This window comes from Mus caroli, chromosome 14, assembly GCF_900094665.2.
Source record: "Mus caroli chromosome 14, CAROLI_EIJ_v1.1, whole genome shotgun sequence".
Taxonomy (NCBI): Eukaryota; Metazoa; Chordata; class Mammalia; order Rodentia; family Muridae; genus Mus; species Mus caroli.
Genome location: NC_034583.1, coordinates 57128047 through 57156006, shown reverse-complemented (window position 1 = coordinate 57156006; position 27960 = coordinate 57128047). Strand labels below are relative to the sequence as shown.

The 27960-nt window shown below is 48.3% G+C and overlaps 1 protein-coding gene across 1 annotated transcript; it reads left to right on the top strand.

The window, feature by feature from the left end:
* Positions 1–3498: 3498 nt before the first annotated feature.
* Positions 3499–26057, top strand: LOC110308887 (L-gulonolactone oxidase). Its single transcript, XM_021181219.2, has 12 exons — positions 3499–3723; positions 4621–4722; positions 6836–6961; positions 8619–8713; positions 10208–10298; positions 13380–13565; positions 15748–15855; positions 16514–16590; positions 22061–22210; positions 22651–22815; positions 24581–24671; positions 25158–26057. The coding sequence occupies exons 1-12, from the start codon at positions 3721–3723 to the stop codon at positions 25284–25286; spliced, it is 1323 nt and encodes a 440-aa protein (XP_021036878.1). The 5' UTR covers positions 3499–3720; the 3' UTR covers positions 25287–26057.
* Positions 26058–27960: the final 1903 nt, after the last annotated feature.

Here is a 27960-nt window from a genome sequence, read left to right as displayed (position 1 = left end):
ACGTCCAGTCCATTCCGACTTTGTGTTCCCTGGGCTCCATCCTTCAGCATCTCCTTCCAGCTGTTTCCTTCTGCTCCATCCTTTCTATGATCATAATTCTCTACAACATTCTTTTTGTCTCAAGTCAGGTTGATTTCCATTCTCTATGCATCTCCATCCTCCGTAAACTAATTTGTCTTTAGGATACCCATTTTGGGTTAATGTGTCCAAACTTGGGATCTATCATGACTGGAAGACTGCTTCTTCTCAGTCCACCCAGTAAACTCCCACCCACACTTAAATAAACAGCAGGTCAGTTAAAACATTCAACAGCTGAGAAACATCTAATAAAAGCAGACTGACTATAGATAGCAAGCTTAGACTTTTGAACCGTATCGTCTGGGATGGATACCATCTTTGTGGACCATGTGGAATTTGTGTAGAGAACATATGCTTCTTGTCTTTTTATGAGTCATCTATAAAAACATTAAAAGCAATCTCTATTATATTCAAAACCCCCAAACTTAAAGGATGATTTTTTTAGATGTAATTTTAGGCAATACTCATAAGTTATCTTTTAAAAATCTTAGGAGGGAATATTTTTAGCTCCCAAGCAACACACTCATGCAACTGGCCAACTATTACCAGTATGAAACAAATAATCGGCCTGCATTTTATTTAGTGGCACAATAATTTTTTTTTATGCTCTTTGCCAGTGAGGGACGATTTCTGTGAGTTACCGCTCCAACAACTGTGTTATTTAATAAACCGATACCTCTCCCCTGCTTTCCATGTTTCATTTGTTGTAGAATTCAACCAAGAGTTTCCACAAAGCAACTTAAAGAGCAGAGTCAAATCCCAAGTCATGGCGAACAGAAAAGAGAACATTCAGTGATGTGACCTAAAACTTTACATTTCACTTTTACCGTCAAGGTTAAGCATTTATTTAAGTACTGATTATACATGCTGCAGAAAAGAACATACTCTATATAATGAGTAGCTAATACCTCCAGAAATTTAAATATCGTCACCTTAGTGCTTCATGCCCTGACTGCAAATGTTTCTGTATTAGAACTTGGGCTTGCTTTAACTTTTTTCCCCCATGAAGGAACCATTGATATCGAGTTGTTCTCCATATGAGAGGGGAAAAATAATTCCAATAAAGGGACCTTTGATATTGAGTTATTCCCTCTATAAAGGAAAAACAAAAATATTTAAACAAGAACCAAGCAAACAAACAAACAAACAAAAAGTTAGCTCATGTTGCGATGGTGGAGTTCCACCAGTCATTCCTTGGAACTCTGTTGCACTTGATCCTGGTGTCGTCTCCCCAACCCCCCAAAAAAGCTGTAGGCTAGAGGGCTTTGACTTCAGCCAGATCACTCAGCCTGGGCTGCTGGTGTCCAGTTGGGCCCACCCTGCCACCTACTAAGACCTGCCAAGATGTATAGCAGAAAATTCCCCCCACCCCCCTCAGAAGTCCCAGTCAACACATCTCTGAACCCCGGCTTCTAAAATAATTAACAGGGATTTTTATCTTATCCTGGATGGGCTATGTTCAAATGTTGCAGAGCTGTAGCTCTGAATATTTTGCTCCTTTGGATCTGAACACGCATCTCAGTAATTATACAAAATGCTTTGTTGTCGAAGGACTGAGAAGAAGAGCCCACGTTAATTTCTATCCCTTTATGGTAGCAACCCTTGGGTGGTAAGAGAACTGAATTTCCTAAACGCCTAATTTCTTTCTTTCTTTCTTTCTTTCTTTCTTTCTTTCTTTCTTTCTTTCTTTCTTTTTTTTTTTTTTTTTTTTTTTTTTTTTTTTTTTTTTTTGAGACAGGGTTTCTCTGTGTAGCCCTGGCTGTCCTGGAACTCACTTTGTAGATCAGGCTGGCCTCGAACTCAGAAATCCGCCTGCCTCTGCCTCCTGAGTGCTGGGATTAAAGGTGTGCACCACCACGCCCGGCTCCTAATTTCTATTTAAAGAAAATCTTTCTTACCTCCTCCGAGGGTCGTCGTTGGCCTCACATTTCAGTGCTGTGGTGACTCCCCAGCTGGCTTTACAGCAGTCAGGGAAAAAACAATCAAGGTTACGGTAAGAATGAAACTCAACCGGATTTATTGTAACCAGCACTGGACCAGGACTTCAAGAGTCTGGCCCAGATCCTTCTCCTTTAGCCATATTTAAGCACAGCAGAATTACAGGAGGGAAGTATTCAGATAACAACTAACTCAGCCCCGTGAATGCCACAAAGTTTAAAACAGGTTTACATTGAAGCTCTTGGCTAAGTGCCTACGGCTTCATCTGTAAGATGGTTTCTTGCTGAAACAATGTTCAAGATAATGGTCTAGGGATCTTGACTAAGGTAAACATAGCATCTGTGGGAGCTAAGGTTGGCCTGGCCCTAAGATCACACAGAAGTCACTTATGCTGCTGTGAACGAAACACAAGAGACATCAATCATAAGAATACATTTTATAGTCTAAAAGCAATTCTCGACATTTCGGAGGAAAGGGTCTGGAATAAGTAAAAACAGTAAGCCTGGAAGATATGGACAGAGCCTGCCTCATCAGACAGCAAAGAGTCACCAGACTGTAAAACTACATCACTCCAGCCATTCCAGGAAGAGCAGCCATGCACCTCATCATACCAGGGAAGAGATTCGCTGCCAGAAACTTTCCTGATTTCTCCACACTGCTTCTCTGTGTGCACAAGGCCTTTTAGTTCTCTCCACAAGAGCTTATTTTGTTCTCACGAGTCCTTGGACTCCAGGGCACAGCCTCACCTTCACAGATAACCACCCTCTTTTGGAGGGTGGTCCGTACAGTGAGGTTTTGTTATTCTTAGAATCCAAGGTAGCCAGGCGTGGTGGAACCTGCCTTTAATCCCAGCGTTTGGGAGGCAGAGGCAGGCGGATCTGTGAGTTCAAGGCCAGCCTGATCTATGATGTGAGTTCCAGGATAACAAGGGCTACACAGAGCAACCCTGTCTGGAAAAAACAAGCAAGCAAGCAAACAAATCCAAGGTGACTCTATGGGAAATGACTTATCTCCGTGCCTTCAGGGGAGGAGACACAAAATGAAGATAGAGATGTCAGGCTCCTGCCCTGCTTTTAGGTACCTTGTGGACCCAAGTGAGGAGTCTGAGTTTTGTTTTGTTTTGTTTTGTTTTTTTACCAAAACAGCCTCCACCTGACTGCTTCAGTAGAATACCGGTTACTGATTCTGAATGGCACTAGACTGTACTCAGCTATCCCCTCCCACAATCACCAAACAAGGCGTGGGGGGCGGGGCAGTGTTTGGGTGGCTCAGTACAAGAGCTGCATGGGTACCTGGCTTTGAAGGGGCCAAAGTCAGACGCGTAGGCAGCTAGCCTAGGTCTAAGCCTGAAAGTGGTGTTTGGCTCTGGACTCCCAAGGCTGAGCTCCAGCAGTGGGTTTCAGGAGCACAGATGCTGCTGTTGAACCTACATCTCCCAAGCTTCCTTGGAGCTCCCAGACAGAGGGCAGGGGGCGGGACCCAGCTGCTGTTTACAGATTGCCTGGGTCTTGCAGGGGGAGGAGCCTGTTCAACACTAGTTTCCTGCCTTTCTTGGTACCTGTGGCTAAACTTCCAGTCCCGTTCCGCCTGAGGTAACCCAGAGCCGAGGTTGCCTGACCACTGCATCTGCTGCCCAGGGCATTGTTCAACTTCCTGTGGGGACGCATCAAGTCAAGTCGTCTGACCCTGTTGATCGCTGGAATCATGGTAGGAATGATAGGGGGTCCGTGAGACCTCCAGTAGATAACAGCCGGCTGTGTCCAGGCTGCATCTGTGAGCCAAGTGTGGGAAGGTAAAGTCAGACCAAGGCTGGGACCATCAGAGGGGCCACTGGGGATCCTCCAAGTGAACTTGGGGAACGGTTGGGGTGTTAGAAGAGATATGAAAGTGGAAGGCTTGGGCTGAGCCCTTAATGCCTTCATTGGGCTTCTTTGTAAACTTAGGGAAGACCCTGTCTGCTCTGAGCCTTAATTTTGACAGCTAGAAGAAGACTAATGTCCTGTTTCATGACATTATTGTAAGATCTAATAAGCTAGGACACACAGAAGACCCACCGTATCTGGCTGGCTATACAGTGGTGTGCAGAAAACACGATTCTGATTCCCAGGCTGGAGGCTAAGGTGCTACCACCATGGAACACCTAAGGGATACCCCTTCCCTGCCAGGGAAGTCAGACCCCAGCCCTTGCTCCTCCAGCCCTTTCTCAGACCGCCCTGCTGGGCTTATCTGCTGGGCCATCCATAATGCGCACCTGGGGCAGGGATTGACCTGAGTCCTGGCTTATCAGGATTTGTCCTTGTCTTTGATCCCATCTATCGCTTTGGCCTTCAGAATGGGCAGAATTCCCACCATTCTGACCAGGAGTGATCAAAGATAGCATTAGGACACCGGGTGTGGGCTGCCAGCTTCTGAGCAGCCGGTGCTGTTTGATCTTCCTAGTGGCCCTTGACCTAAGAACCATAGTGGCCAAAGGGAGCTGGGGCTCTCTGTGCTGTGGCCATGTCCTCTCCTCTTTGTGACTACGGGGTTTGGGGTTGGTGATGTGACATACAGAGAGGACAGTGACTGCTCGCCTACTGAGACCTGGCTTTCTTCCTGGTATAGGTCCATGGGTACAAAGGGGTCCAGTTCCAAAACTGGGCGAAGACCTATGGCTGCAGTCCAGAGATGTACTACCAGCCCACATCAGTGGGGGAGGTCAGAGAGGTAGGTGCCCATGAACACCACATGGGCTGCCCAGCCTGCAGCCACAGCCCTCGCTCTGGAAGAAGCTGGATGTGGGGTTTCCTGCTGGCCTGGTTGGGTAAATGCAAAGCTCTTCTTCCTGCTTTCCCCAGCTCCAGGTCTGCTCTGCAGCCTGTTGTAATGTACTATGCCCACTTCAAGCCTATACAGCAGTATGTCAGGGGCAGCCAGGTCTACACTCTCCAACCTGACCTCTGCAATAAACTCCATGCACACACACGTGTGCATATATCTGTGCATGCTTGGGCACAGGCAGATGTGCGAGCATACATGCCTGTAGACCTATGCACGTGCACACCCATGTACACACCCAGGTGCATATGTATACATATACACACATGCACAAACACCTATGCACAGGTGCACATATAGTCTGGAATGCACAGATACCTGCGTAAATACACATTTAAGCACAAGCCTGTGCATACACATGCATATCTACATATATGCATGGATAATTTTTTTTGTTTTGTTTTGTTTTTTTTGTTTTTCGAGACAGGGTTTCTCTGTATAGCCCTGGCTGTCCTGGAACTCACTTTGTAGACCAGGCTGGCCTCAAACTCAGAAATCCACCTGCCTCTGCCTCCCGAGTGCTGGGATTAAAGGCGTGTGCCACCACGCCTGGTTTATGCATGAATGCTTAAGCACACATATAAACACACACAGACACAGTCACACATCACATATGAGATGGTTTTCTGGGAAGAATCAGGGTTGCTGGGAAGGGCACCATGAGTGTACTGAGGACCCTACGAGACAAGAACGCAGCATCAGGGGTAGGTGAGAAGTGGCTTTGATGAAGCTGGGGCTATTAGGGGATAAGAGAGGGAACCAAAAGTGTGCTCCTGGCAGAGCTACCTTAGAAAACAGTTTCTGGGATGTGCTAGCAGCCTACATGACCTCCTGGTACTAACAGAGTAAGGTGTAGTGTTTCCATGGAGAACCAGCAGAATTCAGTGAAGATAAAAAAAAAAATAGGTGTGTGACCAAGCAGCTTAGGGATTGTGTCCTGACACAATGTCTTGCTCAGCCTCCGTGAAAAATGCACTGTGGGGGGAGCAGGCAGTGCAGCCAGCATTCCTCAGTCAATTTTCAATTGCAAACGGATCGCTTTGTGATACGGCTCCTAAAATGTGCATCCCATAGCACCTGGATGAGGGTGCTTGACCCGGGGAAAGTAAGTGGATCCACTGAGGTGACATCACAGATCCACGTGCTTTTCTGCCAAGTATCTCCAGACACAATCTACCTGTGCCTGCCCTCCGATGGGTCACAGCCAGCCATGGATCCTGCCCGCCCGCTGGGAGCTTTTACTGCAGCATGGGGTTAGATTAAGATTCCTTGCAGCCAAGATGAGGCACTTGGGGCTTATCCTTAGTCACTGGGATGCCTTTGGAAGGTTTTTTATTATTGAGGAATGCAATGGGATTTGTCTTTTTAAAACCTTTAAGCTGAGGTTGGAGATATAGCTCAGCCGGGGAGAGTGCTTGCCTAACATGCACAAAAGGCCTGGGATCCATCCCTAGCACTGCACACGCTGGTGTGGTGATATACATTGTAATCCCAGCTCTGAGGAGGCAGCAAGATCAGGAGTTCAAGACCAGCCTTGGCTACTCAAGGGAGTCTGAGGCCAACCTGGGCTACATGAGTCTCAAAAGGGAAGGACCTTCAAACTACCCCATATGGTTGCTCAGTTCTGCAATTCCTGCGTTAGGGAGGCAGGAAGATCACTAACTAGAGGACAGGCTGAGCTACATCATGACCTTGTCTCAAAACACAGGAACCAAATGGAAAGGGATGCCTGGGGTTACAGAAGGAGGAGGAGGAGCAAGAGCCGCAGGCTAAAGGCTGCTCAATCCCAGCTTACCTCACCTACTTCACAGCCCATCTCTCTGGCTCTCTCTCTCTGGTGCCAGGCAGGGTCCCCTAATGCCAAAGGCACTTCCCCCAACCTTTCCCCATACCATGACCAGACCAGCAGCCTCTGCAGGCTACACCAGGCCCTGAAGTCCCCCCTGGCTTCCTCTGGCTTCCTCTCTGAGCAGGGCCTTACTTACTGGCATTGACTTGGCAGGTGCTGGCCCTGGCCCGGCAACAGAACAAGAAAGTGAAGGTGGTGGGTGGCGGCCACTCGCCTTCAGACATCGCCTGCACCGATGGCTACATGATTCACATGGGCAAGATGAACCGGGTTCTCCAGGTACTGGCGCCCCTGACACCCCTCCTCAGCCCTTGCCCAGGCTGAGTAGCTTCAGTCTACGTCCCAGACTCCATGCATGACATCTCCAATATTTGCCTCAGTCCTTAGCTTCTCCCTGTTCTGGGTCCTCAGGGTGATGCCCAGATCCTTGGCTTTCCTGCTGAACAACTGTCACCTGAACCTCCCCTTGGATTGCTCAGGCCACTTGTCAAGTCTACTTGGCCCTTTGTGGCCTCAGAGAGAATCTCCTCATCTCCTGCTGTAGCCTCTGTTCTTCCTCATTTAAAGAGGTGCACAGAAACAGGCTCCCACAGAGTAGACTAATCCAGTAGAACCCAAAGTGGCACTGAGACAGGCTCACAAATAGGGACATGGAGATCAAAGACAGGCAGTGACTTGCCCATGGTCACACAGCAAACAACAGCAAAGCTGGACTTGGACTTAGGATTGCTGCTAGCTTCCTATTGGAATACTATCCATGCAGTTCAGCTAGCACCCGCTTGCCTAACAGGGACTCAGGAGCCCAGAGATGTGTGCTTAGGACTACAGCCCTCACCTTCAGGGCCTGGCTCCCCTGAGCTGAGTTCCACAGAATGCTTTCCCCTCCCCGCAGCCAACCAGCAGTACCTAAGTTTCTCTACTGTGCTGGTGTTTACTCCAACTGACAGGAAACATTAGTCACGGCCATGATTAACCCTGATAGCTAATTAGTGAGGACTGGGCTCCGGCAATTGATTTTCCAAGCTCTGTGCCCCCGGTGGCTAAATGAGCCAGTGCTTTGTACTTGGGTGGATATGGCTTCCGGTCCCAGCTCTGCCATCTACCGCTCTGTTTACATGACCTTGGACCTTGGCGTCACCCCCTGTGCTAAGGTCAGATCTCCGGGTGCAGTAGCCTGTATTCGATGCAGACAATTAGCAGAAAGTTGTGCTAGACATGTCTCTTCCCTTCCCAGTCCTTAGCCTTTGCTCCGATCTGCAGTGGACGAGCAGGCAGAGACTGTCCTCCAAAGAGCAAGGCCAGGCGTGGTGGCCACAGAGTCTGTGCCAGTCATCCAGTCTTCTCCAGGGCGCAGAAGCATGGATGTGGCCCAGTCCCCAACCTAGCCCAAGTGTCCCCGGGCAAAGCGCTTCACTTTCTCCACCTCTCATTTCCTTTCCCTGTGAAAAGAGAGAGACCTCAAATGAAATATTCTGAAGGGCTGGAGGTAGAGCTCAGTAGACAGGTTTGTTCAGCATGTGCAAAGGTCCGGGTTCCATTTGCAATACTGAAGAACTATGTCAGACAGTCACCAAGGAGCTGAGACATGCTTCTATAATCTCTCCCCTTGGAGGGTGGATGCAGAGTGATTGTATATTTGAATATGAGGCCAGTCTGGACTACATCCTCAAAATCTGTTTCAAACACAAATTCCCTGCCCTCCCCCCCCCCCAATATCCCTGCCTCCTTGGGGATGTTGGCGGGGAGCAGGGAATTTGTGTTTGAAACAGACTTTGAGAATGTAGCCCAGACTGGCTTCATATTCCCCTTTAGACTGAAAAGTACCTCAAGCTGTCCACAGGATGGTACAGCCGTACCCACATCCCAGAGAGGCGTGGCTGGGAAGCAAGGGCCCAGGCGTGGCCTAATTCTTCCCAGCCTGTGACGGCTCTTACAGGTGGACAAGGAGAAGAAGCAGGTCACAGTGGAAGCCGGTATCCTCCTGACTGACCTGCACCCACAGCTGGACAAGCATGGCCTGGCCCTGTCTAAGTAAGAGTCCCTCCGCCAGCCCCACCTGGGGAAGGAGCGGCCTCTTCTCTCCTCGCTCTGGACTACACTCTCAAGGGTCTGCCATTGAGACCGGCACACTTCTTGGGGTGCACCCCCCTCCTCAGAGCTCTGCCTTTCCTACTCAGGTTGCCATACTTCTCATTGCCCCATGGGTTAAGGGGGGAACAGATCCAAGTTTAGCAGAGTTTTAAGCAATGGTTTTGAACCAGAATGAGACCACTAAGGACTGAGTCTTTCCAAAAGGACTCAACTTACACCTGGTAATGATATACAACTACACAGCCCAACACATAAAGATAGGCAAAAACACCTCTGGAGGCATGGGAGGCTCTGTGTCCCCGGTGGCTAAATGAGCCAGTGCTTTGTACTTGGGTAGATATGGCTTCCGGTCCCAGCTCTGCCATCTACCGCTCTGTTTACATGACCTTGGTGGTCCTTCCTATGATGGTTTTCTTGTCCCTCCATCCAAATTCATTTCTCATTATCCACCTTAGTGCTAGGGGCTGCCATCAACATAGCAGTCAAGTGCGGCTAATGAGGTAACTCTGTGACTGAATTTTATCCAGGAGAAAGCACTGGCAGATGTTTGAACATGGGTGTAGAAATCTCACTGCAGCTGGAATTAACCCTGTGGAATCCTGTGGTTCGAGTGTTGGTGCTTGGCTTGCCTCAGCCTTCCTAGTGCAGGCCCCACAATTCTGCACTATGGAAACCATTGTCCCCACCTCTCCCAAGATCTGGATAACTGACACATATAGACCTTGCTCAGGCTCTGGAGAAGGCAAAGACCAACAAAGCCCACCTTCAAGGAGCTCCAGCAGTGGGCAGGTGGTGGCAGTCACTGACCAGCGCCAGGCAGGAAACAGGTTCAATGTCGGTGACACGTTGAGGGTACCAAAAGGTTTCAGAGAACCCTAAGTTCAGCATTCTGGGCTTGAACCCCAGTCTAAGAAGCTTAGCTTTCTCCTAGAGCCCTGAGGAAGCTGTGTAGGTTTCCCAGTAGGACAAGTTTCTGCTCTCTCTCCCCTCCTTCTCTTCGAGCTCACCTACACAGACCTGCAGGGATATTTATTTGTGTGTTTAGAACCAGGACAGTACCATGAGTCTTAGTAGGTTGGGAGCAGAGGAGTCTCAGCTAGACCATGTGGCTGTGCTTGGAGAAGATGCCTTCGGGAGATGGGAAGGGGAGAGGGGTGCTATTAAGTTGTAGAGACCTCAAAGATTAAACATATAGGCTTCCCTGCAAACTGGCCCATGTCCCAACCAGCTAATCTGATGATCCATGGAGATCAGGAAACAGGGACCAAGAGACATAGGCTGATCACAAGCTGGGCCATCAAAGGTAAAGGGGAATTCTCAGACAGAAGGAGAACCTTTTGCCCAGAGGAGCATCTATGTCATCTTTGGCTCCCATTGTCCTGAGAAAACCTAACTGATCTGTGACGTCCCTCTTATTCCTCCTGCTGAGCCCAGTCTGGGAGCCGTGTCTGATGTGACAGTTGGTGGCGTCATTGGGTCTGGAACACATAACACTGGGATCAAGCACGGCATCCTGGCCACCCAGGTGAGTCGCCTGTGTCCATTCAGGGTAGGTACAGCTCCATAAAGGCCTCAGGCAGATGCCCGCCAGAAGTACCACTTCTTCCCCTAAACTTTATCAGGCCTGAAGGAGCCCCAGGTTTATCAGTGCTTTAGCCATTCCCAAGCCATCCCCACCACTGCACATCCTCAAAGGCAGCACAAGGAAAGGGGCAGGCGGGCTGGTGAGATGGCTCAGTGGGTAAGAGCACCCGACTGCTCTTCCAGAGGTCCAGAGTTCAAATCCCAGCAACCACATGGTGGCTCACAACCATCCGTAACGAGATCTGGTGCCCTCTTCTGGAGTGTCTGAGGACAGCTACAGTGTACTTATATATAATAAATAAATAAATCTTTAAAAAAAAAAGAAAGAAAAGAAAAAAAAAAGGAAAGGGGCAGGCACGGCAGGGGCAACAACTCCTTGGAAGTTATAATCAGGAGCCAGGCTGGAGATGGGACTACCCTAGGGGAGGCAGAGCCCGGGAGTGGGGGGTGGGAATAGGGGCCATCTGTGGCAGAGTCTACCTGTCCTTCAACAAAAGCCACATCTTAAACTTCCTTCGATGAGAATCCAGTTTGGGGAACTGTTTAACAGTACTAACCTGGAGACACAAGCCTGAATCTTAACCTATATCCCGCTCCCTGGGTGTGTGCACCTGTAGACTCCCTTAGCTTCTGGGTGCATTGCTGTCAAAACTCTTAAGCTAAAATGAAGAATTTCAGCTCAAGAGTTAAGGTTACAAGTTAGCACTCATTAAATGGTTTCTGGCCACAAGGCAATTTAGAGGCACCTTCATCAGGAGCAGCCTGGCAGTGGGAGTTGGCATAGCAGTTGGCACTGGTAACTTGGAGGCCTTTGTGGCTTACCACCCAAGGAGCCCAGAGGTAACCGGGGTAGAGACAGCCTAACAGTACTCCCAAAATATGAGCCCAGCTCTTTCCACCATCTAGGACTGGTGTCAAGACGGTCATGTCAGTTGCTACACACTGGTCATCGGGATAAAACTAATGTCACCATAAAAATGCACATCGGATTTATTGGTTACTTTTCTTTGGAAGCCCCATTGAGCAGGTCTGGAAATGCAGGGGAGGGCTTATTCTGTGTTACAGCCATGCGGATGGCAATTATATTGGCTATTGGGGGGGGGGCAGGCACTGTAACAAAATGTCTAAGGAAATCAGCTTCAAGGAAAAGTAAGCCGGGCGTGGTGGCGCATGCCTTTAATCCCAACAGAGGCAGAGGCAGGCAGATTTCTGAGTTCAAGGCCAGCCTGGTAACAAAGTGAGTTCCAGGACAGCCAGGGCTACACAGAGAAACCCTGTCTCAAAAAAAAAAAAAAAGGAAAAGTATATTTTTGCTCATGGTTTTGGAGGTTTTGAAGGAAGGATTTGACCCAGGAAAGCCACTTATCACACAGAAGCCGGGAAGGGGCCAGAGACATGAAGGCGCTTCTGGAGCATGCCCCCAAAAGTGTATTTATTTCAGTTAGATCTGAAATCTTGATTTTCACAGCCTCCACCAGATTATTGTCCACCCATAGATCAGCGATGAGGTTAGGTCTGCTGTTGTGTCCGGCCAGCAGATCACAGCCTGGGTTCTAGCCTGGAAAGGCATTTTGGAAACCTGGAAGAGAAGAGGGGCTAGGCGGCGAGAGAAAGGAATGTAGCTAAGACAACATTCTGATCAAAGCTCAATTTTACTATTTCCAGACACTCAGTTATAAAGGAAGGGGGAGGGAACCCNATTTCCCGCCAAGTAACTCAGGGTCCAGTAGNAGGACAAACACGTGTGTGCCTCCTCCAAGCAGCAAAGCGACAGGGTCCAGCAGTAGGCGTGGCAGGACGAATGAGCAGGAAGCTCCACCCTTGAGCAAGCAGGTTCAAGCAGGTGGGGGAAGGGAGACCACAGTCTGCCATGAGCCAATGGCTTCCCCCAAACCCATCAGCTGGCAACCAACACCTGTTCCTTGGAGAGACATTACAGATTCAGGCAAAAGTGCAGAAGCAGAGTGCAAAGGGGTAGACAGCTTTCGAATCAGCTTACAGCAGGAGGCTAATCACAGGCTTCACGCCTGATCCTCCTACCTGCTGAGGCAGAGGATCAGCCGCCAAGGTCATGGGAGCAGTTAATGCAGAGCCCACCCTTCACAGGCCTCTAGATGCCTACGAAGCATCTCACAGGCAAGCTAGCTTCCAAGGCTCTGAATCTCCAGCAGGGTCCAGGCTTCAACCACGGAGTCGTCCCCCTCTCCTCTCACCTCAGCTGGCCACAGTGTCCTGTTTCTGTCAGCTCTCTGGTCACTGTTAATCAGGATTAGTTCAGCTGGAGCTGCCCTCTCTCCTGAGCAACCAACCACCAACTGCCCATGTCAGAAGCAATTTCCATTCAAATTAGCAGGTAGCAGAGCACAGAGAAAGGTCCTCAACAGCTGAGAGAGAGAGAGACAGAGACAGAGAGCTAGAGAGCTTCTGGAAGTAGGGACCATGGAGATCTCCATCAGTTTGCAGTCAAGCACCTTAATGCTCTCAGAAACACTATTTCTGGTTAGATGAGGCTAGCCAAGAGGATGTATTTCCTGGGGGTAGAGTGTCCCTATTGAAGAGGAAGACTGCACATGTCTGGGGAAGGCTGATAGGACCCCACTCCTTCCCTTGCCCCACCCCAGGGCATACGTGTACTCGCTTTGTCTTGTCAAGCATCCTCCTTGGGAATCTGTGCCTTCAACGCATCTCCAGGCAGAGGAGGCTAACTGCTTCTTGACTGTGAGGTCAGAGAATGAGGAAGGACAAGCCAAGCCAGCAGGGTCCCCATGTGATGTCACATGATCATGGACTCACTCTGTGGAGAGCTGATACCATGGTTTTCCTCTCACCCATTCCTCCCCACCCCATCTCCCAATTCCCAGAATGCCCTCTAAGTAGTAACAGTAGACTTGGCTAGGAAGCAGTGTGACTGGCCATGTTGACCCCCCCAGGGGTAGATGCTATCTAGCCTCGGTCATAAGGACAAGCCAGAAAGTGTGATAACTGAGCGGGCTCTAAAGTGTGACACCTCTCCCACTGCCAGGTGGTGGCCCTGACCCTGATGACGGCTGATGGAGTAGTTCTGGAATGTTCTGAGTCAAGTAATGCAGATGTGTTCCAGGCTGCGCGGGTGCACCTGGGCTGCCTGGGTGTTATCCTCACTGTCACCCTGCAGTGTGTGCCACAGTTCCACCTTCTGGAGACATCTTTTCCTTCCACCCTCAAGGAGGTACTTGTCTTTGGATCTCCATTTCCCAGCATCAGAAAACAAATAGAGGTCCTGACAAAGGGACCCAGCCTCGGACAGTTCCCACGGACCTCTGGTGCCCCGAGAGGGCAGGGGTTGGGGGTATAGGTCTTATTTCACCAGACCTTCCTTAGCCCAAGAGAGACTGGTCAGAACCCTGGTGGGCTGCAAAACCCAGAAGCACCTCAGAACTTACTGACATGTGGGTGTGGAAGGGGTTTGGGCAGAGAGCTGCCTCAGGACAAAGTGTGGACTAGCTGTTCTTAGGGGCATTAACTCCCACCGGTCCTGTAAAGGACATGCCAGGACTTCCTTACCATGGAAGGCACCACAGGTTTAGATCTGGGCTGAATCTCTAAATAGGAACACATTGTAAGGAAAACTGGCAGAGAGCTTCAACTCCCTAGGCAAGTGATCAAGAGGCTCCATCACTCCAAAATAGTGGGCTTTGGTGAAAGAAATGGGCCTCTGAAAACAGGGCATTTGGATGGTGAGAGAACACAGAGAGGCCTCAAGGGAGACGGAGGGAGTGGTGACCTAGGCAGGAATGAAGATGGGGAGGAGAAGGTGGTGTTCCTAAAACAATAGGTAATAGGTATCAGGGGTCAATACCCAGGTCATATCAATCCCAGAAGGCCATTGCTGGCCTCTGTGAGGACAGCTGCAAAGGAGGTCTTATAGGTTAAGGAGAGAAGACCATCACAGTCCAGGAAGGGATGGACAGCTAGGACCATGTTCCGTCAGAAAGAGGTGACCTTGCACACTGCATTGTTCCGTCTTTTGTCTGGTGTTCGGTTCAGCTAACAGTGTACTGATGCTTAAGCTGGCGCTTTTGATCAATAGATTCTTCCTGCCAGAGGATGGCCCTCAGCTCCCACCTTTCCACCAGAGTACCAGATCTGGGTGGGTGGACTGTCTCCTGACTCCCGCTCGTCTTTTGACCTAGTGCAGTAGCACTGAAATCAATTACAGACAAGTCCTGGGTCTATTAGAGCTTCATTTTAGGCTGTCTCCCTGTCTCCAACGTACACACAAGCTCCGCACACGTTCACACACTTGGTAGCAAGCTTCAACAAGCTCCAACCATTTTGCCAACCATATATACATACATACACATATTTGGTGGATGGAACAAAGCTCTAATACCTTTATATTTTTTTTCTCCCATGGCTTATATATCCCAGCAAAATTTTTCAAGTCACATAAAAATTACAATGTGACTATATTCTATTTTTCTTTTAGTTAACAATTATAGTGACTAAACATAAGAAAAAGACACATTTCCCAATTCCCTCGAATGAATAAACCTTTTTACATGTTACAGGTGAAAAAAAAAATTATTCCCAAGAACCCACTTACATTTGCAACTTGTTCTAGCTTACCAAAGAGTAAGCAAGCAAGGGGGTTTTCTCAGCCAGTTTCTCCTACTGGCGGGCTGCAATTTGTGGATACAAAGAAAGGATCAATTATGTTATTATTTACCTTTAAAAGTAAACTTTTAAAAATCTTAAAAGAATCACAAATCTAAACTTTTATGTCAAAACCAGTCAGTCATTTCTACTTTAAATCCTCAAGATGCCCACCTACTCACTAACACATTTTTTTTATTAAATCATATCATAAAACTGAGGGCAAAAAATGGGTATAAGACATTATTCAAAACCCTCATCACCAGGTCATCTTTGGCAAGAGAGGCATGCCAGTTAGGGTTGCCAGTGTTCTTGATCCCTGCCTTCAAAAAAATCCCTGGCTATTAAAGGTGAAACTTTCTGAACTTCAAATTGTTCCCTAAAATGTCCTACATCAAAGTCACTAGTAAAAACATCTTAACCTAACTTTACTAACAACATAGATCTCTAAGTTCTTTCTAAGGGTAGTGGGGATAAGTAACAATCTTTGGAAAGGGAGTACAGGGAGGGACCAGGGCAAGTTACCTGCTTCCTCCGACCACGCCCTGCCTTGGACCTACTATCACTTCCCACAGTGTCTTCACATTATGAGTCCATCAAGAGGTTGGCTTGCTCATGAGATCAGAGCCCTCAAGATGTCATCATCTCTGGAGACATGCCCGCAGGCCCACCCAAGTGGGCTTCACTAACCTGGTGTTTCTCAGTCAAATTAAGTTGACAGTCATCTCTCCTTCTTCCCTCTCCTCTTCTGCCAGGTCCTTGACAACCTGGACAGCCACCTGAAGAAGTCTGAGTACTTCCGCTTCCTCTGGTTTCCTCACAGTGAGAATGTCAGCGTCATCTACCAAGATCACACCAACAAGGTAGCTCCAGTGCAGCCCCGACCTTGCCCAGTGTGCTGCAGCAGGGGACTACCGATCACTAGCACACACTCCCCAGCCTCACAGCACCCATAGCCTGCACACACTCCCCATCCCAAGGTAGCTGACATTTGTTGTCCTGGCAGCCCGGGGAAATGGGACTGTCCACACAATTACAGTAATGAAGTAGCAACAGAAATCATTTTGTCGTTGGGGTCACCACAACATGAGGAACTGTATAAAAGGGTCACAGCATTGGAAAGGTTGAGAGTGACTGTTGTAGGATGACTGTTGGGTTTCCGAAGGGTGGCTGATGGACATCTAGACCATAGGATCTCAGAAGGAGGGACAGATGGCATCTTTGTCTTGTGAAAAAGTAAATAAAGGTCAGAAAGATAGCTCACCTGGAAAAGAAGAGAGATCTACTGCTAAGCTTGATGACCTAAGTTCAGTTCCTGGGACCCACATAGTGGAAATTAGCTCCACTATGAAGAAATAAGGCTTCCAGATTGTCCTGGTAGGTCGGTCATCTCACTTTTCTCCCTCCTCCACTAATGTGAAGTCACTCCTGAGACATGTCTTCTAGTCAGACATCATCATAAACAAGTCAGCAGGCATTTGAGCCCCAGGTCTCTAACTCATGATACACCATCCCTCCCAGGAGCCCTCCTCTGCATCTAACTGGTTTTGGGACTATGCCATTGGATTCTACCTGCTGGAATTCTTGCTCTGGACCAGGTAGGAATGCCACAAGACCTCTGTCCACTCTCCTGTGTGCTGTGGAGGATACAGGCCATCAGAAGAGTCCTGCCTTTACACCTGCAAATTGGGACTGTCTCCTGGGTCTATCCCTGACTGCATATCAGAATCACCTGAAGAACTTAGGGTTCATTCTAAAAGCAAGGAAAATAATTAGAAGAATTTGAAGGAGTATTTTTAATAAGGCAGCCCTGGGGCTGTGAGCCAGTGGACTGGGAGAGCAAGGGGGATGTGTGCGTGGGTGTGGGTGAGTCCATATGAGTCAGGAGGAGGAGAGGTAGGAAAGTGGGTGGGTGGTTTGGTGGATGGGTGGTCTGGTGGGTGGGTGGTCTGGTGGGTGGGTGATCTGGTGGGTGGGTGGTCTGGTAGATGGGTGGTTTGGTAGGTAGGTGGTTTGGTAGGTGGGTGGTTTGGTAGATGGGTGGATGGACTCTAATGTTAGTTTTTGCGTTGCTGAGACAAACACATGAGAGTTATTTTAAAGGGCAAAAAGGGCATTTTGGCTCACGAGTTCAGAGGTTCCATCCACGGTCACTGATGCCTCTGCCATGGGACTGAGGCAGAGACTTGTGATGGTGAAGGCACAGTGGCAAGGGACTGATCACCTCACAACAGGAAGGGAGCAGAGAGAAAGGAAAGGTCTAAGGATAGGTAGACATTCAGATACATTCGGACACTGACCTAATTCCTCCAACCAAGCCCTACCTCCTGTTAGGCCACACAACTATGATATCACTGAGGGCACATCAACCTGCTGATAAGGGTAGCACCCATCTCATGAGCTAATTACCTCTCAAGTAGCACCTGCTAAAGACTAAGCCTCTGTGTGTGTGTGTGTGTGTGTCTGTCTGTCTGTCTGTCTGTCTGTGTGCGTGCGAGCATGTGCATGTGTGTATGTATATATGTATGTGTGTGTATATGTATACCTGTGCATGTATATATACATACATATGTGCATGTGTATATGGATATGTGTGTACATGTGTATGTATGTGTGTACATGTGTATATATGTGTGTACATGTATATATATATATGTATGCATGTGTGTGTGATGTGAATATGGGCATGTGTGTGTGCGTATATGTGTGTGCATGTGTGTGTTTGTGTGTATATGTGTGTGCACACACCAGTGTGTGTGCTGTCAACACCAGGCATCCATTTTCTCCCCATCATTTTCCTCCTCAGATTTTAAAACAGTCTCACCGTGCTTATCAATTTGACTAGACTCTCTGGCCAGCAAACCCCAGGATATACTTGACTCTACCTTCTCAGCACAGGGTTACAGGCAAACACTGCTATCCTGGCTTTTTTTCTTTCTACATGGGTTCTGGAGAGTGAAACTTAGACCTTCATTCTAATCCAGAAAGCATTTTTATTATTGCCTGAGCTATCTCCCTAGACCCAAAGATGAAGCTCCTAACACATGGACTTTGGAGAGGAACACCACACCCAAACCATATCACTGGCTATCTCTGAGAGGAGGAGGTGTCAGACCAAGAGTGAATAGCAGACCAGACTGGATGGCTTTGAGCAACTGAGGCTGGCCTGTTAGTCACTGTCAGAGCAAGTATCCCAGTGGTTCTGAGGCTGTAGATTCATTCCATGGCATGCTGTTGGAAGTGGGAGGAACGTTGTGATTGACAGGGAGTCACTTGAAGCTTGGTCATCCAGGTACTTTGTTCTGGGTTGTCTTCCTGATGTAAGCAGATTGCAAGACAGGGATCCTGCCTCGAGGAATTTGATGTTGCTGCCACTATGGTCCCCTTCCAGAAGTCTTCCTCTTATTGCTTTCCAGGCCAGCTATAGAGGACACAGAGGAATGTTGGATACATAGCACACGACTTTGTCCCTTCCAGGCAGGTGTGACAGGTGCTGGGACCACCCTGCACCACCCTGCACCACCCTGGGGCAATGCTAACTATGTTCTTGGCATTGCAGCAAGTCCACAATGAACAATTAGGGTTTTCATAAAGAAAAAAGGTCCTGTGCCTACTTCTGTGAGTGTGTACATGTATGTGTATGAATGTCTCTGCATGCTTGTGTGTATGTGTCTGTGCATTTGCTTGTGTGTCTATGTGTGTGCACAGATGTGCATACATGTATGTTTGTGCATGTTTCTGTGTATATGTGTGGAATGTGTGTATTCATGTGTGTGTGTGTGTGTGTGTGTGTGTGTGTGTGTGTGTGTGTGTAGATTTTAAAAACAATGGCAAGCCGGACGTGGTGGCACACACCTTTAATCCCAGCACTCGGGAGGCAGAGACAGGCAGATTTCTGAGTTCAAGGTCAGCCTGGTCTATAAAGTGAGTTCCAGGACAGCCAGGGCTATACAGAGAAACCCTGTCTCAATAAATAAATAAATAAATAAATAAATAAATAAAAACAATGGCATGGTGAACTTTTGAGAGCCAAAAGCTTAGGAGGCAGCTGTGTCTTGGCCCAAGAAGCACTGAGCTCTCTAAAAGTTTCCTAAGGAGCTCTCAGCATTGTTTCTAAAGACAAGAGTCTAACCCAAGACCCTCCCAGGACACTGCCCCTCCTTTTTTTTTAGAAAAAAAAAAAACACTTTTATTTATTAAAGCTAAACATACAAAACTGAAATTAACACACACTCTAAAAATTATTTTCTTCCAATTAACAGGAAGACCCTTTTTACACTGGCTCCTTTTAGCTGCTTATTCTTGGCATCATTGAATCAAGGCTTCCAGGGTGTAGAAGGTGTCTTAGTTAGGGCTTTACTGCTGTGAACAGACACCATGACCAAGGCAACTCTTCTAAGGACAACATTTAATTGGGGCTGGCTTACAGGTTCAGAGGCTCAGTCCATTATCATCAAGGTGGGAGCATGGCAGCATCCAGGCAGGCATGGTGCAGGAGGAGCTGAGAGTTCTACTTCTTCATCAGAAGGCTGCTAGCAGAAGACTGGCTCCCAGGTAGCAAGGATGAGGGTCTTAAAGCTCACACCCACAGTGCCATGCCTACTTCAAAGAGGCCACACCTACTTGAACAGGGCCACACCTTCAAATAGTGCTTCTCCCTGGGCAGAGCAGATACAAACCATCACTTTCCACTCCCTGGCTCCATAGGCTTGTCCAAACATAACAGTCTATGGGGGCCATACCTAAACATAGCATAATGCAAAATATGTTTAGTCCAACTTCAAAAGTTCCATAGTCTATAGTCTCAACAGTGTTAAAAGTTCAAAGTCTCTTCTGAAATTCATTCAATCACTTAGCTGTAAGTCCCAAAGCAAGTCAGGAAACCAGCTGGGAAAACTCCAAACTCTGCATCTCCATGTTTGATGTCTTCAGATCTCCAACTCCTTTTTCATCTTTGTTGATTGCAACAAACTTCTTTCTCATGGGCTGGTTCCACTCCCTGTTAGCAGCTTTCCTCAGCAGATAGCCCAGAGCTCTGGCATCTTGAACATCTTGGGGTCTCCAAGGCAACTTCAGTGTTACAATTGAATTGTTTCAATGTCTGGGATCCACACATGATCTTCTGAGATCCTCCAAAGGGCTTAGGTCACTTCTCCAGCTATGCCCTCAGTAGCACTAAGCTCAGGTTGATCCACTCTACTGCTGCTGCTATTCTTCGTGGTCATCCCGTATTTTCGTGATACTGGTATATCTTATATATTGGGGTCTTCGGCTGCAGCTAGGCTTCACCAGTAGCCTCTCATAGGCTCTTTTCATAATGCCAAGCCTCAACTCCTTTACATGACCCCTTCAGTCACAGGCCATCAACTGTAACTGAGGCTACACTTTCACCATGGCCTTCCATGGCCTCTCATAGTGCCAAGCCTCAGTTGTTCTTCATGACCTTCAAAACCAGTACCACCTGGGTGTACCCATTACCAAGTACAGCTGAAGCCCGAGGTACAACCTTGGCTATGTCTCTGGAACACAGTTTTTTTGTGCTCTCAGAAAACACATCCCAGATTTCACCTCAATGATGCTGGTCTCTTCTTAATCTCTGATTTCATAGCTCCAGCTAACCAGCATCAATTGTCTCAGTAATCCCTTCTATTCTAGACTCTAAAGCCAGAGCCACGTAGCCAAAGCTGCTGAGTTCTGCTGCTTGCTGGGGCTGGAACATGGCTCCCTTGTTCTCTTACATTATCACCAGCTTTCTGTTTCCCAATTCCTTCAGTGCCTAAGCTTGGCTGTCCTGGAACTTGTTCTGCAGGCTGACTTTGAACTCAGAGATCTACATGCCTGTCTCCTAAATACTGGAATTAAAGGTGTGGTCCACCAAGCCTAGATTTAAATTTCTCTTGCTCTGTTCTAGGCTGGCCTTGAACTCAGAGATCTGTTTGTCTGTCTTTGTCTCCAGGGAATAAAGGTGTGTACCACCATGCCTGGATCTAAATTTATTTGGGTAGGATCTTGCCCCAAAGCCCTACTCCCTTAATCTGCTATCTCCTAGAACATAGGTTTCAGCTCTGTTCTACTCTCTGGTTTCCCTTTAATATTTAAACCATATATTTTATATTTTCCCTTTCTCAGCTTGCTATGCTTGTTCACAACACTCTCCATGAGACTTAACCAGAGAACAAGTCTCTGCTGGGCTTTTTTGAGACTTTCTTTGTCAGTGCAATTAATTGGTGTCTCTTCACCTTAGCCTCAGGTAGATTATTCAGACAAGGGCAAAAAAGCAGCCATGTTCTTCACCAAAATACTACAAAAACAGTCTCTAGGCCACACACTGAAGTCCTCCACTGAAACCTCTTGGGCCAGGTCTGCACAGCTGAAATCACTCACAGCAACAAAGTCTTTCATATCCCTACTGGGATAGCCCATTAAGCCCCACTTAAAACATCCCATGGCTTTCCAAATCCAAAGTCCCCAAATCCATATTCTTCCAAACAAAATCATGATCAGGCCTATCACAGCAATACCCTGGGGCCGATACCAACTTCTGTCTTAGTTAGGGTTTTACTACTGAGCACAGACCACCATGCTAGCAGAATATTGACCTCCAAGCAGCTAGGATGAGGGTCTTAAAGCCCACACCCACACTGCCATGCCTACTTTAAAAAGGCCACACCTTCTAATAGTGCCACTCCCTGGGCTGAGCATATACAAACCATCACAGAAGGAGAGTGAATGGAACATTCATTTTGGAGCTAAACCTGGCAGGCATCTGCTAAAATTAAAATTCGACTCACCCTTGCCCTAGCTAGCCAGTAAGGCTTGAAACATGGACATTTGTTACTGGGTGGCGTGAAGTGACAAGACACGGCACAGAGTCTTAAGGGCTGTTGGTAGGTGAAAGGTGAGATAAAGCAGGGGATGGAAGGCACTGTTCCTACCTGGACCAACACCACACTGGCCCAGCCTGGATACAACAAGGCAGCTAGGAGACGAGGAGTGAGGGCCTGTGCCCTCACATAGCTGGCACGGTAAATGCTGGGCCCCCTAACCCCTCTGCCCTGTCACCTGCAGCACCTACCTGCCATGCCTCGTGGGCTGGATCAACCGCTTCTTCTTCTGGCTGCTGTTCAACTGCAAGAAGGAGAGCAGCAACCTCAGCCACAAGATCTTCTCCTACGAGTGTCGCTTCAAGCAGCATGTCCAAGACTGGGCCATCCCCAGGTAGGAGCACCCCCAGATAGGACTATCCCCAGGTAAGACCTTCCCCAGATAGGGCCATCCCCAAGTAAGATCCCATCCCCAGGTAAGACCTACCCTTGCCCGGTGTGGTGGCGCATGCCTTTAATCCCAGCACGCAGGAGGCAGAGGCAGGCGGATTTCTGAGTTTGAGGCCAGCCTGGTCTACAAAGTGAGTTCCAGGACAGCCAGGGCTATTCAGAGAAACCCTGTCTCAAAAAAGACCTACCCCAGATAGGGCCATCCCCATGTAAGACCTTCCCCAGATAGTGCGCTCTCCCAGTCATACCATGAAAAAACGGGCTCCTCTAGAGCTGGGCCTTGAGCATCCCAGGCTCAGGCCCAGGTCCCCTATATAAAGCCATGGAGGAGGAGGATTGCGGTAGTCCCTTCTTACTCTGAAGTCTCTCCTGGGCGGAGGGCAGGGAGAAGACCAAGGAGGCCCTGCTGGAGCTAAAGGCCATGCTGGAGGCCCACCCCAAGGTGGTGGCCCACTACCCTGTGGAGGTGCGCTTCACCCGAGGTGATGAAATCCTGCTGAGCCCGTGCTTCCAGAGGGACAGCTGCTACATGAACATCATCATGTACAGGTGAAAGCTCTCTGCAGGGTGTGGGGTGTAGGGAGCTGTCCGCTCGACTGCAAAGGGAGTCCTCTCCTTCCCTAATCTTCCAGTGCCATTTTCTGAGGCTACCTTCTCTATTGGCAGATTACACTGACCTTAGCCAGTGATGGCATCTCACTCCTTTGAGTTCTTAAAATGCTCCCTCCTATAGAGTCTTGTGACATATACCACTTATAGGCTAGGCTACATCGCTATATTCTAGCATCAATAGTGAATTAATACCAGTGAGGAATATTTATTATTTATGAGGATTATATAACGGAATGAGCAATATATTCTCACTCAGGTGCCCACCCCAGTAAGATCTCTGCTGGCCTGGAAGCCAGGCTATGTTGGGATGGGCTCCGAGTTTAAGTTCAACAGAAGAGAGGCGGATACCTGATGTTGGGTTCCTGCCTGCAGAGAGGTACTTGTCAGTTCCAGGGACTGAACCCAAGCCTGTGGCTGGCCTTCTTTTCTCTCTTTTTAGCCTGCAGGAGGTGCCTGAGGGAGTTAGTCTTTTCTGGTTTCTTGCTAAGATGTATCCCTCACATACCACCCACACCACCTCCAGTCTCACTTCACACCGCCACAAGACTCAGGCCTTCTCTGGCTTTGAAAAAAAAAAAAAGTGGCCACCTTGATCTTTCTAGGGTGTTCTTCCCCCATGTGTAAGGCCCCAAATCCTTGCAAAGCCAGGGACAGCCGAATTCAGTGTTTAGGGGGCCTCAAAGAGCCACAAACACTTTTCTGAAAGACTCACTGAAAGAACAGTCGTCTCGTTCATGGAGGATGTAGCTATGGTAAGGCTCGTGCGTCAGCTGTCTGTGTGTCTCAGCTTCTCGATCATCGAACGCAAATGCAGAAGTGAGGGATGCCATGGGATGCATCTGAATGCGTTTGCAGTGTTAGCACTGACGTCAGCTTTGGAGATCAGTCACCATGGGGCTGAGTAGCTGGGCAAGAGACCAACTGGAGAGCTTCATTAGCTTACACAGCCTTGCTTTCCAGACATGGAGAAAGTCATCTGGGGAGTCCACGGCACTGGCCAAAGTACCATATGTGTGTGATATGTGTGAGCATGGTATGTGACTGGTAGGGGGCGGGGTGCTGTGCAAATTTCATGCACATTATGTATGTGTGTGTCGTGTATGAATACTAGATGTGTAACTATTGTGTGTGTTGCATTTAAGTATTGGGTATAAGTATGATATTGAGAATTTGTGCATTATGTGTCTATTATATGAATGCTGTATGTATGAACAGTGTGTGTGGGTATTGTGTGACAGTCGAGAGTTGCTTGCAATGGGGAAATATTCTGGCAAACACGCCATTAACAATTTTATCACAATGAACATCACCCTGCACAGCACCCCCCTGCTTGTCCTAGGCTGCATGCCTGTACAATACATTGTATCTATTGTATATGATGGTGGCTAACCTGTGTAAAGCAATAACCTGGACAAGAGGAATTTTTCAGCTCCATTACCCTTGGTCAGTCTTTGGCCAAGATTAAACTCACAGTAATGTCCAGGTACCAACTGCTGAATACTAGAGGGGACAACATCTCGGGGAACCCTTGGGGATGTGCAGTGAGCAGGCATCTGTCCTGGCTGGGCTGTTCTGCAGGGAGAGCCAGCTTAATCTCCAGTCACCTGCCAGATTAGGGGCAGGTCAGAGAGAAGGCACCTGAGACTGTGGAGGCACATCATGGGACAGAGCCGGATAGCCACCTTCTTCCTCTCTACTTTAGGCCCTATGGGAAGGATGTGCCTCGGCTGGACTACTGGCTGGCCTATGAGACCATCATGAAGAAGTTTGGAGGCAGGCCCCACTGGGCAAAGGTAAAAACGTTCAGACATTTCCCCATAGCCACGGGGCAACTGCTGTGCACCTTATGTCCACAAGAGGGCGCCCTCCTCCCTATTAACTCTGAGGAATCCTCCCAGCTTCTTAAGGAGTTAGTGAAAGGCACCAGAATATGCCTTTCCTGCGCTCTGGCCCCTGAAGCCCAGATCCCTTGGGAATCTTCCTAGAGATTTCTTTCACTTTATTATATTTTCCTATGGCGCTAGCGAACAGGGTAAGGTAAACACCAGTGTGCCCGCTTAACAAATAAAACAGTTAAGGAAGGCCTGTGTAGTGGTGGGACGGAAGCTGGGGCCTCCATGCTATCACTGGGTACGTTTTAAGGCCTTCCTTTTTGTCGGGGGGGGGGGGGGGGGTAGTGGGGGGGGAGGGGCAGTGTCAGTGCAGGCTCAGGCTCAGTGCAGCCTTGCTTGACATAGCTCTGTGAGGACAAAGCCCGCTGCTGCTGATTGTGTCCACAGGCCCACAATTGCACCAGGAAGGACTTTGAGAAAATGTACCCCGCCTTTCACAAGTTCTGTGACATCCGCGAGAAGCTGGACCCCACTGGAATGTTCTTGAATTCGTACCTGGAAAAAGTCTTCTACTAAAGTAGAAGTGGAAGCAAGCTGCCCTGACCCCTCACTTCTGCTGCCTTTAGGGGGCAGGGCAGTGTCTCACAGGCACAGTGGGAGCGACCTCTCCTGACCACAGGGAAGGGCTGGGCTCTGGCCGAGGCCTCTGCCTTCTTTATCATCTTCATAACACCCCAGGCAAGAAGTGGCCTCTCACTCAAATTCCTGTTTGCACTTCCACGAGCCATACATAAACTACAATCATCTCAGGAGAAAGGGGTTCCCCTTGCATCATATGGGTCCAGACTAAGGATTTGGTCCTTCTAGGTTCTACTGGTCCACCAAGTATAGAGAGATCCCTGGGGCCTGCAGTTCTCCATCCCTCTTCAGAAGGGATCCCTTGGCAACAGAGGTAGCATGAGGCATGCTCTGCTTACTTTTATCCTTAAAGGTCTTTCAGATGCCCAGAGTCTGTCTGTTAGTCCTGGGCAAGCCATCTTCCAGATGAGTCCACGTGGCCTTCTGACTGCCATGGCCTGGCCCTCACAGTGTCTCTTTCGGGTGGTGTTTAGAGTGGAATTTGCCTCGTCTTCTTAACCAGTTGCTGATCCCTGTGTTTTCTCCCTTCACCTCGGAGACAATTCTTTGGGCTGGGATCTCACCGTGCCCCTGGGTTTCCCTGGGTCTTGTTTCCATCTTTCTCTTCACAGAGATGATTTCAGTTTGATTTGTGGCCTTTCTGGAATGTTCCTTGGAGAACCAATATGTTCCAGGTACTTTGTCAGAATTAAAAGACTCTGAAAGATATCTTTTTGTCCTTGAGGGATTCATATTTTAATTCTTTATATTTTAATTCTTTATCTCGTAGAGAGTTAAAATGCAAAATGTTCTTACCAACAGAATTGCCAGATCAGCAAAGGGGCAAAGGATGTGGATAGATATTTCTCTACAGCAGGTACACAAGGCCAATGAACACAGAAAAACATGTTCAATATCATTACATCCTAGGGAATCTGTGATCAATATCATTGCACTGATCATTAGGAAAGTGCAAATGGAGCCACAATGACACGTTAGTATCAACAATAACAAATATTTAAGGGTAGACGCTTACTTAAAACATGATGGGCTTTGAAATTAGTCTTATAACTTGATTGCCTATTTCTCGTGTGTGAAAACCACGTTGACAAGCCAAAAGTTTAAACATGCCCACTGGGAGAAGCTTTGGGGCCGCAAGAGTCCACACTAACTCCAGCCAGAGTCTGCAGCCTTCGGGCTGCCTGGCAGACTGGGGCCTGTGAAATCATAGGTACCTGAGCTCAACATTGAATCTCTCGTTATAGATGCATTCATTGGTTGCTTTCCTTGGGGCCACTCTGAAATGGATTGGTGCCGCTAACGAGTAAATGTGGGCCTGGAGAGGGCTCAGAGTGTAGGAGCATGCCTGGCTCTCGTAGAGGACCCGTGTTTGATTCCCAGCACAGGATCAGAAGAAGGCTTACAGCTGCTGAAGCTCCTAGCTCTCTCTTCTAGGCTCTGAGTGTCTTGGGTGGGGGGAAATAATAGCAAACTAAACCCCAAGGCATTGGAAATCTCCAGTTTCCAAATCACCCCACCCCTATGCCCTTCCACAAAAGAAGAAACCGAAGCTCAGAGAAGTAAAGAGACTTCTCAATATCTCAAAGCGAGCTACAAAAGGCGATGTCTTTAAGCTCTTCAGCCAAAGGTAGGGGAGGTTGAGACAGGCTGGATAGGCATGTGGAGAAAGGCCAACTACTTGTTGCTTAAAGAGACGGTAAAGCCCAGAGCTGTCTGCTATCAGGATGCTGTGAAGAGCACAGCCATCCAAGCCCCGCTGGGACCAACATGGCTGACTACATGTCTACTGACATCCTTGGCTTCGCTGTAATGGCCCCATCCACCACTGGGCTTGTAAGACTGCCTTTCCCATTATCCCTCTGATGCCACAACACATCTGGAAAGCCCCCTAGAAGGACAAGAAATGAACCCTGTTCTGGGGAAATCCACACGTGGAACCTCCCACCCGGTTTTAACTCACAAATAACCCCCATCCCATTAAGTTTGGGGACTATCCAGATCCCCACGACTCCACTCTTGAAAAGCCCTCATTTCCTCAAATGTCCTTCTGTCCTTTCCTTGGCTGTGTGTCTCTCCATGCCCATGCTTAAACAAGCATGGATTGTCTTCTTTTTAATGGATTTTATTTATTCACATCCCAGGTGTTGCAATCCCCTTCCTGCCCAACCCCCCCTCCCCTTAACAAGTCCCAGACTTCCCTTCTGTATTTACTGAACTCCAACTTTACTCATACCAGCTCATCCTAAAGATGGTATTTTTACCCCAGCAGCAGGCCGGGAAGAGCATCTGCTACTGCTGGAGACAGGGGCTCCTTTCACAGTATATACTTTAGATAGTTTACATTTCCATGCTTAAAGTCCACGAACTGAGCATTCTATTGCAGACAGGCAGGCAGGCAGGGACTTGGTCCAATGACAGATCTGAAACCTCTGTGTGCCTTCATTCTTCAATTCCTAGATTGCTTGGCCAGCCCAGTGTTGTGGAAACACACATTCTAATGGCTAGGGCACCTGTGCATCCTTGGGAGTTCTGATGGATGTAATTAATTCATTCTCTCTTTGAGCTGGTGTTTTGACAACTGAACACCACCCATCCTGCCGACTCTCATGTG

Bases quoted from the DNA above. Each gene is read 5' to 3' on its own strand.
- LOC110308887 (XM_021181219.2), top strand. The intron at 6,962-8,618 runs GTACTGGCGCCC...CGGCTCTTACAG, and splicing joins AGATGAACCGGGTTCTCCAG to GTGGACAAGGAGAAGAAGCA. The intron at 13,566-15,747 runs GTACTTGTCTTT...CTCTTCTGCCAG, and splicing joins TTCCTTCCACCCTCAAGGAG to GTCCTTGACAACCTGGACAG.